This window comes from Oryza brachyantha, chloroplast (genome assembly GCF_000231095.2).
Source record: "Oryza brachyantha chloroplast, complete genome".
Taxonomy (NCBI): Eukaryota; Viridiplantae; Streptophyta; class Magnoliopsida; order Poales; family Poaceae; genus Oryza; species Oryza brachyantha.
Window position 1 is genome coordinate 100,001 of NC_030596.1, and position 15,000 is coordinate 115,000.

A 15,000-nucleotide genomic window follows, 5' to 3' on the forward strand; every position below is an offset into this window, starting at 1 on the left:
GCCGTAGAGAATTGAGAATTTTCATGTCTTTCAATTCTCGTACTCGTAATTGGAAAGTTACGGAAGGAGATCCATCATTTTGCAATGAAAACTACATAAAAAACTCTGGACAATTTCGAAATCAGGCCAAGCGTCTTAATACATATGCAAAAAAATTCATTATTGGCCCACCATTGATTAGAAGATTTAACTTGTATGAATCACTATTGGTTTGATACGAATAATGGCAGTTGTTTCAGTATGTTAAGGATACAGATGTATCCACAATTCATTTAGAGTTACTTAATAGCCTATTTCTTATACCATATCTCTATCCCGTGAAATTCTCGAGCCGAAAGATGGATGCATATGCTATGTTTCATTTTGCTAAATGATATCAATTAAATGGTGTATCAATTCCATAAATTGGATATAGCAATAAATAAATCAGCAAAATTCTTTTATTTTAGATAGAAGAAACTTTTCTTCTATCTAAAATAAAAGAATGTACCCTTCTATCCAAATCCAATTTGCATCGATAAAATAAATCCAAATTCCAGTAGTAGATGAATAATTGCAAATTTTTGTGTGTACGAGATTAGAATAACTTCAAAATAACTGACATAATTTTTTATTTTTCCTGATCAGAAAAATACATGAAAAAGAAAGGAGGTAGAAAAATTTTTGGATTTATGGTTAAAGAAGAAAAAGAAGAAAACTGGGGTTCTGTTGAATTTCAAGTATTCAGTTTCACCAATAAGATACGGAGACTTGCTTCACATTTTGAATTACACAAAAAAGATTTTTCATCGGAAAGAGGTCTCCGAAGACTTTTGGGAAAACGTCAACGTTTGCTGGCTTATTTGGCAAAGAAAAATAGAGTACGTTATAAGAAATTAATCAGTCAGTTGGATATTAGGGAGCGGTAATTTCATCGTTCGAATTTTTTTTTCTTATTTTATTAGTAGTCTTATAGTAGTCTTAGATTTTTTTTATTAGTAGTCTTATAGTAGTCTTAGATTTTGCATTTTGATGAGCCTCGTTTTGAGGAATTCATGGAATAATCCATTTTCATGGAATAATGAATTAAGGAAGAAAGGATATGAGTCTACCGCTTACAAGAAAAGATCTCATGATAGTCAATATGGGCCCTCACCACCCATCAATGCATGGTGTTCTTCGACTGATCGTTACTCTCGATGGTGAAGATGTTATTGATTGTGAACCCATATTAGGCTATTTACACAGAGGAATGGAAAAAATTAGAGATAGGGAAATTTCTTAAGAAATAAAAAAGAATAAAAACACAGATACATAACATAAAAAAAAGAATAAATAAGACGAAATTCGCCCTCCCCCTACATATTTAATTTCTTCTCCTATACAAAAACTAGCAAGACCTATTCCATTGATAATTCCATCAATGACACCCTTGTCGAAAAACTGTGTTAGTTCGGTTAATCCTCTTATACCCGAGTTAAAGGTCCTAGTATAGAAAATATCTATATAACCGCGATTATATGACCAACTATATATCTTTTTTTTTAGTTGATGGAAAAAAAACTTTTTAGGACCCTTTTTTACAAAGGAATTTATTAAATCCAAACTCTGAAAAAAAGAGTAAGCGGATCCATAAAAGATATATGCTATGAATAGACCAAAAATAGCTAGACTTAGAGAAGAAATTGCATTAGTGATAAATTCATATGAATTTATGGAAGAATTAGAACTTTCTTGGAAAAAGTCTATTGAGGGAGTTAGCCACTTTGATAATATGGCGAATTCCCCTATTTCATTATCAAAACGGATTCCTATAGATCCAATGAACAAAGTACAAAGCAGTAATATAAGAAGCGGAAATAGCATAGTATTTCCCGGTTCTTGAGGATAAACAAAAGTGTTTTTAGCCCCCAAGGAAGTACTAAAGGACCCTATCCTATTTCCTGTATTAACATGAATTTTGGATATATTTTGTGAAAAAAAAGAAACTCCACTCTTCGTTGTTGATAAAACGAAATCTCTATTGACTCCTTTAGATATCCTTTTTCCCCATAACGATATTGAATACAACGAATCCTCTTTAGTACTACTGTAATTTTGAAAATGAACACGCAAATACCCATCAAAAGTAAGTAAATATATCCGAAACATATAAAACGCAGTTAATCCTGCAGTAAAAGAAGCTATTATCCCAAAAAAGGGTGAATATAACCAACTATGACTAAGGATTTCATCTTTGGACCAGAAGCAAGCAAGAGGTGGAATACCACAAAGAGAAAGGGTACCCCATAAAAAACAAGTTCTTGTAATTGGAATGTATTTTCTTAAACCACCCATAAGAACCATATTCTGACTTTTATCTGGTGAATATCCAACAAGAGGTTCCATTGAATGAATAACGGATCCGGATCCCAAGAACAATAAAGCTTTCGAATAAGCATGAGTGATCAAATGGAATAAAGCAGCTTGATAAGAACCTATGCCTAGAGCTAACATCATATAACCCAATTGAGACATTGTAGAATAGGCTAAGCTTCTTTTAATATCTCTCTGAGCAAGAGCTAAAGTGGCTCCTAAGAAGAGTGTTATTGTACCTATTAAAGAAATGAAACTCATTATCAAAGGTAGGGATATAAAAAGAGGAAGAAGTCGAGCTATAAGAAAAATCCCCGCAGCAACCATAGTTGCTGCGTGTATAAGAGCTGAAATGGGGGTGGGTCCTTCCATAGCATCGGGTAACCATACGTGAAGAGGGAATTGTGCCGATTTCGCAACTGCACCAAGGAATAATAAAAAAGCACACAAAATAGTAAGCAAGGAGTTAATCCCATTATTAGGAATCCAGTTATTAACTATTTTAAACAAATCCCGAAACTCTAAACTACCAGTTATCCAAAAAAAACCTAAAATTCCTAATAACAGACCAAAATCTCCTACACGATTAGTTACAAAAGCTTTTTGACAAGCACTCGCAGCAATTGGCCGTGTAAACCAAAAGCCTATCAATAAATAGGAGCACATTCCCACAAGCTCCCAAAAAAAATAAATTTGTATCAAATTGGAACTAGTAACCAATCCCAACATGGAAGTATTGAAAAAACTTATATAAACAAAAAATCTCAAATACCCCTCATCATGAGACATATAATTGTCACTATAAATAAGAACCAGGATTCCTGCAGTAGTAATTAGTATTAACATAATAGAAGTAAGCGGGTCGATTAAGTATCCAAATTCTAAGGAAAAATCATTATTGACGGTCCAAGACCATAGATATTGATAGATAGAACTTCCATTTATTTGTTGAATAGACAGGTGAACTGAGAATACCATGGCTATACTTAAAAGTAAAACACTAGGAAAAGCCCATATGCGACGAAGATTTTTTGTTGCTGTCGGAATAAGAAAAAGCCCAAACCCCATTGACATAATAACTGGAAGTGGGAGAAGAGGGATTACCCATGCATATTGATATGTATGTTCCATAAGAAAAGAAATTGCAAATTTTACTTGAAATTTATACTTCAATTTTATAGAAAAATTGAAAAAAGTTTCCGATTCACCAAACTAATTCTTATCTATTTCTGAAGGAATAAAAAAAATACTAGAATTCTTAATTTCTCAAAAATTTTCTCATTGAAACAATCAAAAAATAAGAATAGGTTTAGTTGGTTAAATTCAAAAAGTGAACCAAATAACTTCGTTACCTAGTTATTACCTAAAGAAGGACATTTATTAAAATACAAAAAAAGATTGAATCATTTTACTTTAATATTTTTAAAATATTTTTTTCTATTTCTATTAAAATGAAGCAGCTCCCTTGTTTCGTAACTCAAATTGATTTAATTCCAATTAAAACCTATGTTTATAGGAAATTCTCGAATATTCCTTACTTCATCTCGAATTACCTAAGTTTTAGAATGTCTTGTTTAAGAGACTAACTTTTTTTTTGTTTTGATTGCAATTCAACTATGGAATACCATTCTGAACTTAATTAATTATTTGAATTTTCCCTTCCTTTTATCCTCCCATCTTATATGGATGGGGGATAGGCCCCCATACCTTATATCGGTATATGGAGTATACTTGATATATAAATTGATTTAAATAGAAAACCTTTGTATATATTCTATATTATTAAAACAAAGTCTAAAAAATATATATAATATGCTAAAAAACTCTTGTCTTATCCGCATTAGACAAAATGAAGTAAAAAAGAATTCAGAATTGCAATATCTTTTAGTATCTAAATAAAAATACTAAGAAAAAGAAGAAAGATGGATTGATTTGCGGCAATAGATGTCTTTCACATACAACTAGAAAAAAGTAATCTCCTTTTTGAATGGCAGTTCCAAAAAAACGTACTTCGATGTCAAAAAAGCGTATTCGTAAAAATCTTTGGAAGAAAAAGACTTACTTTTCCATAGTACAATCTTATTCTTTAACAAAATCAAGATCTTTTTCTGGCGTCAGCGAGCATCCAAAACCAAAGGGTTTTTCTCGGCAACAAACAAACAAATAATAAGGTTTTGGGATAATATGAATTGACCTATTCCCAAAAAATTCCAATTATTTAATATGAATAATTAGGATTAATTAATGAGTGTACTTTTGTGTGTCGAATTCCTCGGTACAATATTCTTAGAACTAACCTCTCTGATAAATAGAACAAAGGTTTTTGGTATACTGTGGCCTAAAAATTCTTTTCCTATCAATGAACTTTTCATAATAGAATCCGTATAATAAATAAAATAAAAGGAAAGGATTCTATTATGAAAAGTAGAGTATTCCTGCAATAAGACTTACAACTTCTACCTATCTTATCCTAAATTCACAAAAAAATTAGTTCTATATTGCAATTGCAGAAAAAACTGTTCCAACTCTTTCAAACTTTGTTTCTATTGGGCAAAGCAAGAGTTTTTTTGTTAAAAAATTCGCAAAGATACTACCAAACGAAGTCTATTTTAATGAAGATTCTAATGTCCTAAATTCTATGGACTCTTCGCGAGAAAATAACTAATATTCTTTTAAGTTACTTGTTATTTCAACTTAGCCGCCATGGTGAAATTGGTAGACACGCTGCTCTTAGGAAGCAGTGCTCAAGCATCTCGGTTCGAGTCCGAGTGGCGGCAGTCTCGAAAAAGAATACAATAGATTATAAAATGGATTCAATTCGAAATTTCCAATTTTGTAATGGGACCTTCTCCTTATGCTATTTGCAACTTTAGAACATATACTAACTCATATTTCTTTCTCAACAATTTCAATTGTGATTACGATTCATTTGATAACCTTATTAGTTCGTGAACTTGGGGGATTACGTGATTCGTCAGAAAAAGGAATGATAGCTACTTTTTTCTCTATAACAGGATTCTTAGTTTCTCGTTGGGCTTCTTCGGGACATTTTCCATTAAGTAATTTATATGAGTCATTGATCTTCCTTTCATGGGCTCTGTATATTCTTCATATGATTCCTACGATACAGAACTCTAAAAAAGATTTAAGCACAATAACTACGCCGAGTACTATTTTAACGCAAGGCTTTGCCACGTCGGGTCTTTTAACTGAAATGAATCAATCCACAATACTAGTACCTGCTCTACAATCTCAGTGGTTAATGATGCATGTCAGTATGATGTTACTAAGCTATGCGACTCTTTTGTGCGGATCCTTATTATCCGCCGCTCTTCTAATCATTAGATTTCGCAAGAATTTAGATTTCTTTTCGAAAAAGAAAAAAAATGTTTTAAGTAGAACATTTTTCTTTAATGAGATTGAATATTTCTATGCAAAAAGAAGTGCTTTAAAAAGCACCTTTTTTCCTTCATTTCCAAATTATTACAAATATCAATTAATTGAGCGTTTGGATTCTTGGAGTTATCGTGTCATTAGTCTAGGGTTTACCCTTTTAACCATAGGTATTCTTTGTGGAGCAGTATGGGCTAATGAGGCGTGGGGATCCTATTGGAATTGGGATCCTAAAGAAACTTGGGCATTTATTACTTGGACCATATTTGCAATTTATTTACATAGTAGAACAAACCCAAATTGGAAGGGTACGAAGTCAGCATTTGTAGCTTCCATAGGATTTCTTATAATTTGGATCTGTTATTTTGGTATCAATCTATTAGGAATAGGTTTACATAGTTATGGTTCATTTACATTACCCATCTAAATGATTACATAACATAAAACCTTAATGAAATGCCTTTTTTGTCTTTGATTTGAGAACCCCTTGAACGCCTTCTCAAAGGGTTCTCAAAAATTCGAGATAGATCTAATTAGACTCTTTTACTTTTTTCTGATTGTTTTAGTATTTCCACTATAGAATATAGAACGGACTAGTAGAAGAAAAAAAAGAAAATCCTATTTAGGATAATAATTGGATAACAGAGCCTCTACCCTGTCAACGGATAGCGAGAGAACAAAATCTGGATAAATACCAATTCCTATTACTGGTAAAAAGATACAGATTAAAAGAAAGAGTTCTCGCGGCCCAGAATCCACAAAATTTTCGTTTGGAACATGAAATAGCTTGTATCCATAGAACATCTGTCGTAACATAGATAATAAATAAATAGGAGTTAATATCATTCCAATTGCCATTACAAAAGTAATTAGCATTTTTGGCATTAACAGAAATTTTGGACTAGTAATTAGTCCAAAAAATACTACTAATTCCGCAACAAAACCGCTCATTCCTGGTAAGGCAAGAGAAGCCATTGAAAAGCTACTAAACATGGTAAAAATTTTCGGCATTGGGATAGAAACCCCTCCCAGTTCTTCGAGATAAACAAGGCGCATTCTATCACAAGCCGTTCCCGCTAAGAAAAAAAGTGTAGCACCAATAAATCCATGGGATAATATTTGTAAAATAGCTCCATTGAGTCCAATGTTGGTTATGGAACCAATTCCTATAATAATGAAACCCATGTGAGAGACGGAGGAGTAGGCTATTCTTTTTTTGAAATTTCGTTGACCAAAAGAAGTTGAAGCTGCATAGATTATTTGCATCGCTCCTATTATTACTAACCAAGGGGAAAATAGATAATGAGCATGAGGTAACAATTCCATATTGATCCGAATCAATCCGTATGCTCCCATCTTTAGTAGGATTCCCGCTAAAAGCATACATGTACTGTAATGCGCTTCCCCGTGGGTATCTGGTAACCACGTATGTAGGGGTATAATCGGCAATTTGACAGCATAAGCAATAAGGAAGCCAAAATAAAATAGTATTTCCAATGTTGCAGGGTATGATTGATTAATTAATCTTTCCAAATCTAAATTTGGTTCGTTGGAACCGTATAAGCCCATACCTAGAACTCCGATTAAGAAAAAAATGGAACCACCTGCAGTATACAAAATAAACTTTGTAGCTGAATAGAGACGCCTCTTTCCCCCCCACATGGATAAAAGTAAGTAAACAGGAATTAATTCTAACTCCCACATGATAAAAAAAAGTAAAAGGTCTCGTGAAGAAAATAATCCTATTTGACCGCTATACATTGCTAGCATCAGGAAATAGAATAATTGGGAATTCCGGGTAACTGGCCAAGCTGCTAAAGTAGCTAAAGTAGTCATAAATCCTGTCAATAAAATGGATCCTAATGAAAGTCCATCGATTCCCAATCTCCAGTGGAAATCGAAGACATCTATCCATTTAGAATCCTCTTTTAATTGGATTAAGGGATCCTCCAATTGGAAATGATAACAGAATGCATAAGTCATTAGAAGGAATTCTAATAAACAAATAGACATAGTATACCACCTAACGATTTTGTTTCCCCTGTGAGGTAAAAAGAAAATTAATGAACCCGCAAATATCGGCAAAACAACAAGTATTGTTAACCAAGGAAAAGAACTCATGATAAAGTGATAAAGACAAGATACGTTTTGACCAGAAAAGCCCGTGCTCGATTATTTTGAGCACAGGCTTCTTCGGTAAAGAGGAATCAGACGATTCAAGTGGAATTTTTTGTAACGTATCAATAAGATAGAGCCATACTGCGGGTTGTTTCAGGTCCTAAATAAACACGGACACTTAAAAAATCTGTTGGGCAGGCGGATTCGCATCGCTTACAACCCACACAATCTTCGGTTCTCGGCGCAGAAGCAATTTGCTTGGCTTTACATCCATCCCAAGGTATCATTTCTAATACATCTGTTGGACAAGCTCGTACACATTGAGTGCATCCTATACATGTATCATAAATTTTTACGGAATGTGACATTGGATCTATAAATTTCCCTTTTCAACATAAAAATTTTCGATCTGGTAAAAATGAAATTAGTACTATATCAATCAAATGTATTGTAGACACCAGACGAAGCAATGGTTTATCCAAACTTGAACAAATAATGCAATATATTTCTTAATCCGTTTGTGAGAAAGCGTGAAAAGAGCCAAGACACTTGAATTTTGGGCTTCAACAATCATAATTATACGAATTGTATATACGAATTCGAATTTGCCAATAAATTGGCTATCGTCTTTTCCATATAAATTATTGCAATATTCAAATTGCAATATCAATGAATTGCAAAAATTCAACTAAGTAAAAAGGATACTATGGAATAACCTACTCAAAAAAAGGATATTCTCAAATAATAATAAGAAAATAGTATTCATTTCTATTCATCTTAATATTTCATATTATTATTATATGTGTCCCTTTGTTTAGAAGATTCTATGTCTAATTATTCAAAAAATTAGATTGATTGATACGAGTTGATTTCCTGTTACGGTGGATGGAAGAAAGAATGGATAATCCAATAGCTGCTTCAGCAGCCGCAAGGGCTATAACAAAAATTGCGAAAATGTCTCCTTTTAATTGGCGACTATCAAATAGATCAGAAAATGTTACGAGATTTAGATTAATTGAATTCAGTATAAGTTCAAGGCATATTAGAGCTCTAACCATGTTTCGGCTTGTGATCAAGCCATAGATACCAATCGAAAATAAATAGACACTCAAAAAAAGTACATGCTCAAACATCATTAACTAACTCCTTATCAATCTCGATTCATTTCAATATGAGGACAAGAATTGAACCGATTGAATTAATTAGAATAGAACAATTACACAACAAAAGAGAAAAGAAGGTATTTGTTGGCAGTAGATAGGTTTTACTAAATCAAAATTGTGGTTCTTTAGTTATTTATTTTAGATTTGCAATTCTAAGAATTTAGACTCATTCTAAGTATTTCTTATTGCCGAGCCATAGTAATTGCACCTATTAAAGAAACTAGAAGAATTATGGAAATGAGTTCAAATGGAAGATAAAAATCGGTTGCTAAATGAATCCCAATTTGTTGAACGTTATTTATGAGACCTTGTTCTACTATTTGGTTTGATCTTGTAGTCCAAAGAATTCCATACCACGACGTATCTGGGATAGTAGTCATTAGTGAAAAAGGAATAGTTATACAAACGAGTGAAGTGAATCCATCTCCAATAGTCCAAAAATTCTTATCTTTAGACCATTCTGAGCCATTTACGAACATTACGGCAAATATGATCAAGACATTTATAGCTCCCACATAAATAAGAAGTTGTGCCACAGCTACAAAGTAGGAATTCAATAAAATATAGAATAAGGATATACAAACAAGAACTAATCCTAGCGAAAAAGCAGAAAAAGTTGGGTTGGTAAGTAATACCACCCCTAGACCCCCTAGTAGAAGAACAAATCCCCCAAATAGCACAAGAATTTCATGTATTGGCCCAGGTAAATCCATTATGGATAAGAAGAAATTAATAGTATAAAATTTTTCATGAACTGACTAAAACTAAAAGATTCAAGGAAGAAAAAGGGATTAGGATATTTTTTTGTATATTGTATATTAAGTTCTTTCTTTTTGTATATTGTATATAAGTTCTTTCTTTTCTTTTTCTATAGTTAGAAATCACATCACGAAAATCTACTTTGATTTTAAATCAGGAATAATTTGCAATAAGCAGTAGGTATTCGTTTTTCTTTCTAGGCAGTAGGTATTCGTTTTTCTTTCTAGTTAGTAAAGAACTTTTGGAATCTAACAAAAAAATTCTAGTAACTAGTAATCAGTAATCGTTCTTGAATTCCAAGATTTTTCTTCGTCTATTTTACTTTGAGTTGAATTCCTAATTGTTTGAATTGTGTAATCTCCCATTATGGAGATTGGTAACCGACTCAAAGCAATTTGATTGTAATTCAATTCATGACGATCATAAGTAGAAAGTTCATATTCTTCAGTCATTGATAAACAGTTTGTCGGACAGTACTCAACACAATTACCACAAAATATACAAACTCCGAAATCAATACTATAATTAAGCAATTGTTTCCTTTTAATATCCTTTTCAAATCTCCAATCCACAAGGGGTAGATCTATAGGGCATACGCGAACACATACTTCACAAGCAATACATTTATCAAATTCAAAGTGGATTCGCCCCCGGAAACGCTCCGATGTAATTGATTTTTCATAGGGGTAGTGAATCGTTATAGGTAAACGATTTGTGTGGGATAAGGTAATTATGAAACTTTGACCAATGTACCTTGCTGCGCGTATTGTTTGTTGACCATAACTCATGAACCCAGTTATCATAGGGAACATATTCGAAATATCTATGAAAAAGGTATGTTTCTTTCTCTTGTTTGAGAGAACTTTTGTGTTGAAAATATTCTTACTGTTATTGTATTATCTTATTTTATAGTGAAACAAGTTGGGAAGAAGTTGTTAATAAGAGATTGCCCAGGGAAATAGGTAAAAGAAATTTCCATCCAAGATTTAATAACTGATCCATTCTCATTCTGGGTAAAGTCCATCTTATTGTGATAGAAATGAAGAGAAATAAATAAGCTTTAGTTAATGTAATAAGGATACCCATTGTGATTTCTAAAATTCCAACCATTTTATTCATTGGGAAAAATCCAAAAAAGGATATATAGGGAATAGACAAATTCCACCCGCCTAAGTAGAGAACTGTTACAAATAAAGAGGAAACTAATAAATTTAGGTAAGAAGCAAGATAAAATAAGCCATATTTGATACCAGAATATTCGGTTTGATAACCTGCTACTAATTCTTCCTCTGCTTCTGGTAAATCAAAAGGTAATCTTTCACATTCCGCCAAAGAAGAAATTAGAAAAACCAGAAAACCTATAGGCTGACGCCAAAGATTCCATCCAAAAAAACCATATTTTGACTGTGCTTCAACTATATCAACTGTACTTGAACTGTTGGATAATCATAGTCGACGATAACATCACAGTTCCCACCGCTATTTCAAAACCGTACATGAAACCTTAGTTTCATACGGCTCCTCTATGATCAGAAAAAAGGAAAGTGCTGTTTCATTTCGTTATTATCTTCTTGGGCGTAGTTAGAACTATCTAAGATAAAATCGATTTCAACGTCCTAAATTAGACCAAAGGAATTCTGTCTGCTAGAATAATAAAAAATGCTTCCGAATTCATCTCACCCTTTATAATATAATGGTACTTTTTCTTTGTTCAGCAATAACTTAATCTTGGAATAAAACACTCGTTATAGCAATTAATAAATGAAAAGAATTGGGTATTAGTTCATGAAGAATTCTGTATGAATATGGATAAACGACGGAAAGAATAAATAAAGATCTTTTTTTGTATTGCATTCCATATCTTTTGTCCTATTCTTCTTTCTCCCCGGGGGGGGGGTTTAAAAAGAAAAAAGGAATAAAGGGTTAATTCGTTCTTGATAGCTATTTCCTTAACAAGTGAACGGGAACATACTCTGGATCGGAATCCGAAGAAAGTACTACTTGCTCATTTCCACCAATTTCAAGTCCTTTTTTTGATTCCTTTTATGAGGAAAAATATCTAATGCCTTAGATTCCCTCATTACTAATCCTTTATGTACTTTAGTGTTCCTAATCCCTCACTAACTTTTGATGGATTCCCTTATGATTACAACTTTCTGTATGGGGAATCCCTTATTATTGCCCGCTTCAAGATATGATGACTAATCAAAAAATCTCAACCTTGGGGTAAAGAATTTACACTGCTTATGTTTACTTTTTTCTTGTACGTAGGAAATGAGATTTTTTCTTTTTACTACAAATTAATAAGCAGTTTTGTTTCACTCATATAGCTATCTAGTTTAACTTAACTAACCCGAACATAGAATAAGAAAAAGAAGATAAATGTTCAATGAATTTCAGAGGAAAAAAAAGATCCTATTTTAACGAATCGCACGTAGAGATATTGCTAGTACACAAAAAGTTAACGGGATTTCATAACTAATAGATTGAGCAGCAGCTCGTAGACCGCCTGAAAAAGAATATTTATTATTTGAGCTATATCCTGCCATAAGAAGACCAATAGGAGCAATACTTGAAATGGCAATCCATAAAAAAACACCAATACTAAGATCGGCTAAAACAAAGCGATATCCCAAAGGAATAACTAAAAAACTTAATAAAATTGATATGACTGCTATAGACGGTCCAATGCTAAATAAGGGAATATCCCCTCGGGATGGCAAGATATCCTCTTTAAAAAGTAGCTTAGTTCCATCCGCTATAGCTTGAAGCAGTCCCAGGGGGCCAGCATATTCTGGACCAATACGTTGTTGTATCGATGCGGATATTTCTCTTTCTAACCACACAATTACGAGTACTTCTATTGTGATTCCCAGTAAGAGGGTCAAAATGGGTAGAATCCATATCAGCCCATAGACTTCTTTTAATAATTCCAAGTTCGAAAAAGAATTGATATCTTCTACCTGTACCCTGTCTATTATCATTTCAACGATCAACTTCTCCCATAATGATATCTATACTACCTAATATCGTCATGATATCAGCCAATTTCATTTTTTTGACTAGCTGAGGAAGAATTTGTAAATTAATAAAACCGGGTGGACGAATTTTCCATCTCCAAGGGAAAAGACTATCATCTCCTACCAGATAAATTCCTAATTCACCTTTTGGAGCTTCCACTCTTACATAAAGCTCTTGCTTTGACAATTCAAAATTGGGGGAAGGTTTTTTACCAAGAAATCGATATTCAAAATCATTCCATTCGGAATTCTTTGCTTTCTTAAAGCGTCGGACTTCTAAATTCTCATAAGGGCCCCCGGGAATTTTCTCTACAGCCTGTTGAATAATTTTGATTGATTCCCTCATTTCACTGATTCGTACTAAATAGCGAGCTAACGAATCCCCTTCTTTTTGCCATTGGACTTTCCAATCGAATTGATTGTAAGACTCGTAAAGATCAACTTTACGAAGATCCCACTGTATTCCAGAAGCTCGTAAGATAGGGCCCGATAAGCCCCAATTTACAGCCTCTTCTCCGCTAATAAAACCAACTCCTTCAACTCGTTCTAAAAAAATGGGGTTCTGTGTAATAAGTTGTTGATATTCAATAACTCCTCGTAAAAAATAATCGCAGAAATCTAAACATTTATCGATCCATCCATAAGGCAGATCGGCAGCAACTCCTCCGATGCGAAAGTAATTATGCATCATTCGCATACCTGTAGCAGCTTCAAATAGATCATATATTAATTCTCTCTCTCTAAAAATATAAAAAAAGGGAGTCTGCGCGCCGAGATCTGCCATAAAAGGTCCAAGCCATAACAAGTGAGAAGCTACGCGGCTCAATTCTAACATAATTACCCTAATATAGCTGGCTCTTTGGGGTATTTGAATATTCTCCAAGAATTCTGGTGCATTTACGGTTATTGCTTCTGTAAACATAGTAGCTAAATAATCCCAACGTGTTACATAAGGTAAGTATTGTATAATAGTTCGGTTTTCCGCAATTTTTTCCATTCCTCTGTGTAAATAGCCTAATATGGGTTCACAATCAATAACATCTTCACCATCGAGAGTAACGATCAGTCGAAGAACACCATGCATTGATGGGTGGTGAGGGCCCATATTGACTATCATGAGATCTTTTCTTGTAAGCGGTAGACTCATATCCTTTCTTCCTTAATTCATTATTCCATGAAAATGGATTATTCCATGAATTCCTCAAAACGAGGCTCATCAAAATGCAAAATCTAAGACTACTATAAGACTACTAATAAAAAAAATCTAAGACTACTATAAGACTACTAATAAAATAAGAAAAAAAAATTCGAACGATGAAATTACCGCTCCCTAATATCCAACTGACTGATTAATTTCTTATAACGTACTCTATTTTTCTTTGCCAAATAAGCCAGCAAACGTTGACGTTTTCCCAAAAGTCTTCGGAGACCTCTTTCCGATGAAAAATCTTTTTTGTGTAATTCAAAATGTGAAGCAAGTCTCCGTATCTTATTGGTGAAACTGAATACTTGAAATTCAACAGAACCCCAGTTTTCTTCTTTTTCTTCTTTAACCATAAATCCAAAAATTTTTCTACCTCCTTTCTTTTTCATGTATTTTTCTGATCAGGAAAAATAAAAAATTATGTCAGTTATTTTGAAGTTATTCTAATCTCGTACACACAAAAATTTGCAATTATTCATCTACTACTGGAATTTGGATTTATTTTATCGATGCAAATTGGATTTGGATAGAAGGGTACATTCTTTTATTTTAGATAGAAGAAAAGTTTCTTCTATCTAAAATAAAAGAATTTTGCTGATTTATTTATTGCTATATCCAATTTATGGAATTGATACACCATTTAATTGATATCATTTAGCAAAATGAAACATAGCATATGCATCCATCTTTCGGCTCGAGAATTTCACGGGATAGAGATATGGTATAAGAAATAGGCTATTAAGTAACTCTAAATGAATTGTGGATACATCTGTATCCTTAACATACTGAAACAACTGCCATTATTCGTATCAAACCAATAGTGATTCATACAAGTTAAATCTTCTAATCAATGGTGGGCCAATAATGAATTTTTTTGCATATGTATTAAGACGCTTGGCCTGATTTCGAAATTGTCCAGAGTTTTTTATGTAGTTTTCATTGCAAAATGATGGATCTCCTTCCGTAACTTTCCAATTACGAGTACGAGAATTGAAAGACATGAAAATTC

The 15,000-nt window shown here is 33.0% G+C and overlaps 12 protein-coding genes and 1 non-coding gene across 13 annotated transcripts; 4 read left to right on the forward strand and 9 right to left on the reverse strand. All coding sequences in view use genetic code 11, as the record gives it.

The window, feature by feature from the left end:
- The first annotated feature begins 635 nt into the window (after positions 1–635).
- rps15 (ribosomal protein S15) lies at positions 636–908 on the forward strand. The gene has a single exon. It carries the CDS (start codon positions 636–638, stop codon positions 906–908), a length of 273 nt encoding a protein of 90 aa, YP_009266467.1.
- A 352-nt stretch (positions 909–1,260) lies between these two features.
- ndhF (NADH dehydrogenase subunit 5) lies at positions 1,261–3,465 on the reverse strand. The gene has a single exon. It carries the CDS (start codon positions 3,463–3,465, stop codon positions 1,261–1,263), a length of 2,205 nt encoding a protein of 734 aa, YP_009266468.1.
- Positions 3,466–4,321: 856 nt separating this feature from the next.
- On the forward strand, positions 4,322–4,501 carry rpl32 (ribosomal protein L32). The gene has a single exon. The coding sequence runs from the start codon at positions 4,322–4,324 to the stop codon at positions 4,499–4,501; it is 180 nt and encodes a 59-aa protein (YP_009266469.1).
- Positions 4,502–5,031: 530 nt separating this feature from the next.
- On the forward strand, positions 5,032–5,111 carry trnL-UAG. Its single transcript has one exon. It is a non-coding gene; the product is annotated as a tRNA-Leu (tRNA).
- Positions 5,112–5,188: 77 nt separating this feature from the next.
- Positions 5,189–6,154, forward strand: ccsA (cytochrome c heme attachment protein). Its single transcript has one exon. It carries the CDS (start codon positions 5,189–5,191, stop codon positions 6,152–6,154), a length of 966 nt encoding a protein of 321 aa, YP_009266470.1.
- A 191-nt stretch (positions 6,155–6,345) lies between these two features.
- On the reverse strand, positions 6,346–7,848 carry ndhD (NADH-plastoquinone oxidoreductase subunit 4). The gene has a single exon. It carries the CDS (start codon positions 7,846–7,848, stop codon positions 6,346–6,348), a length of 1,503 nt encoding a protein of 500 aa, YP_009266471.1.
- A 119-nt stretch (positions 7,849–7,967) lies between these two features.
- On the reverse strand, positions 7,968–8,213 carry psaC (photosystem I subunit VII). Its single transcript has one exon. It carries the CDS (start codon positions 8,211–8,213, stop codon positions 7,968–7,970), a length of 246 nt encoding a protein of 81 aa, YP_009266472.1.
- Positions 8,214–8,675: 462 nt separating this feature from the next.
- ndhE (NADH-plastoquinone oxidoreductase subunit 4L) lies at positions 8,676–8,981 on the reverse strand. The gene has a single exon. The coding sequence runs from the start codon at positions 8,979–8,981 to the stop codon at positions 8,676–8,678; it is 306 nt and encodes a 101-aa protein (YP_009266473.1).
- Positions 8,982–9,190: 209 nt separating this feature from the next.
- On the reverse strand, positions 9,191–9,721 carry ndhG (NADH-plastoquinone oxidoreductase subunit 6). Its single transcript has one exon. It carries the CDS (start codon positions 9,719–9,721, stop codon positions 9,191–9,193), a length of 531 nt encoding a protein of 176 aa, YP_009266474.1.
- A 315-nt stretch (positions 9,722–10,036) lies between these two features.
- Positions 10,037–10,579, reverse strand: ndhI (NADH-plastoquinone oxidoreductase subunit I). The gene has a single exon. The coding sequence runs from the start codon at positions 10,577–10,579 to the stop codon at positions 10,037–10,039; it is 543 nt and encodes a 180-aa protein (YP_009266475.1).
- A 94-nt stretch (positions 10,580–10,673) lies between these two features.
- ndhA (NADH-plastoquinone oxidoreductase subunit 1) lies at positions 10,674–12,751 on the reverse strand. The gene is made up of 2 exons: positions 12,202–12,751; positions 10,674–11,212 (listed from the first exon to the last, which is right to left on the reverse strand). The coding sequence occupies exons 1-2, from the start codon at positions 12,749–12,751 to the stop codon at positions 10,674–10,676; spliced, it is 1,089 nt and encodes a 362-aa protein (YP_009266476.1).
- Position 12,752: 1 nt separating this feature from the next.
- Positions 12,753–13,934, reverse strand: ndhH (NADH-plastoquinone oxidoreductase subunit 7). The gene has a single exon. It carries the CDS (start codon positions 13,932–13,934, stop codon positions 12,753–12,755), a length of 1,182 nt encoding a protein of 393 aa, YP_009266477.1.
- A 173-nt stretch (positions 13,935–14,107) lies between these two features.
- Positions 14,108–14,380, reverse strand: rps15 (ribosomal protein S15). Its single transcript has one exon. The coding sequence runs from the start codon at positions 14,378–14,380 to the stop codon at positions 14,108–14,110; it is 273 nt and encodes a 90-aa protein (YP_009266478.1).
- Between the last annotated feature and the right edge of the window lie 620 nt (positions 14,381–15,000).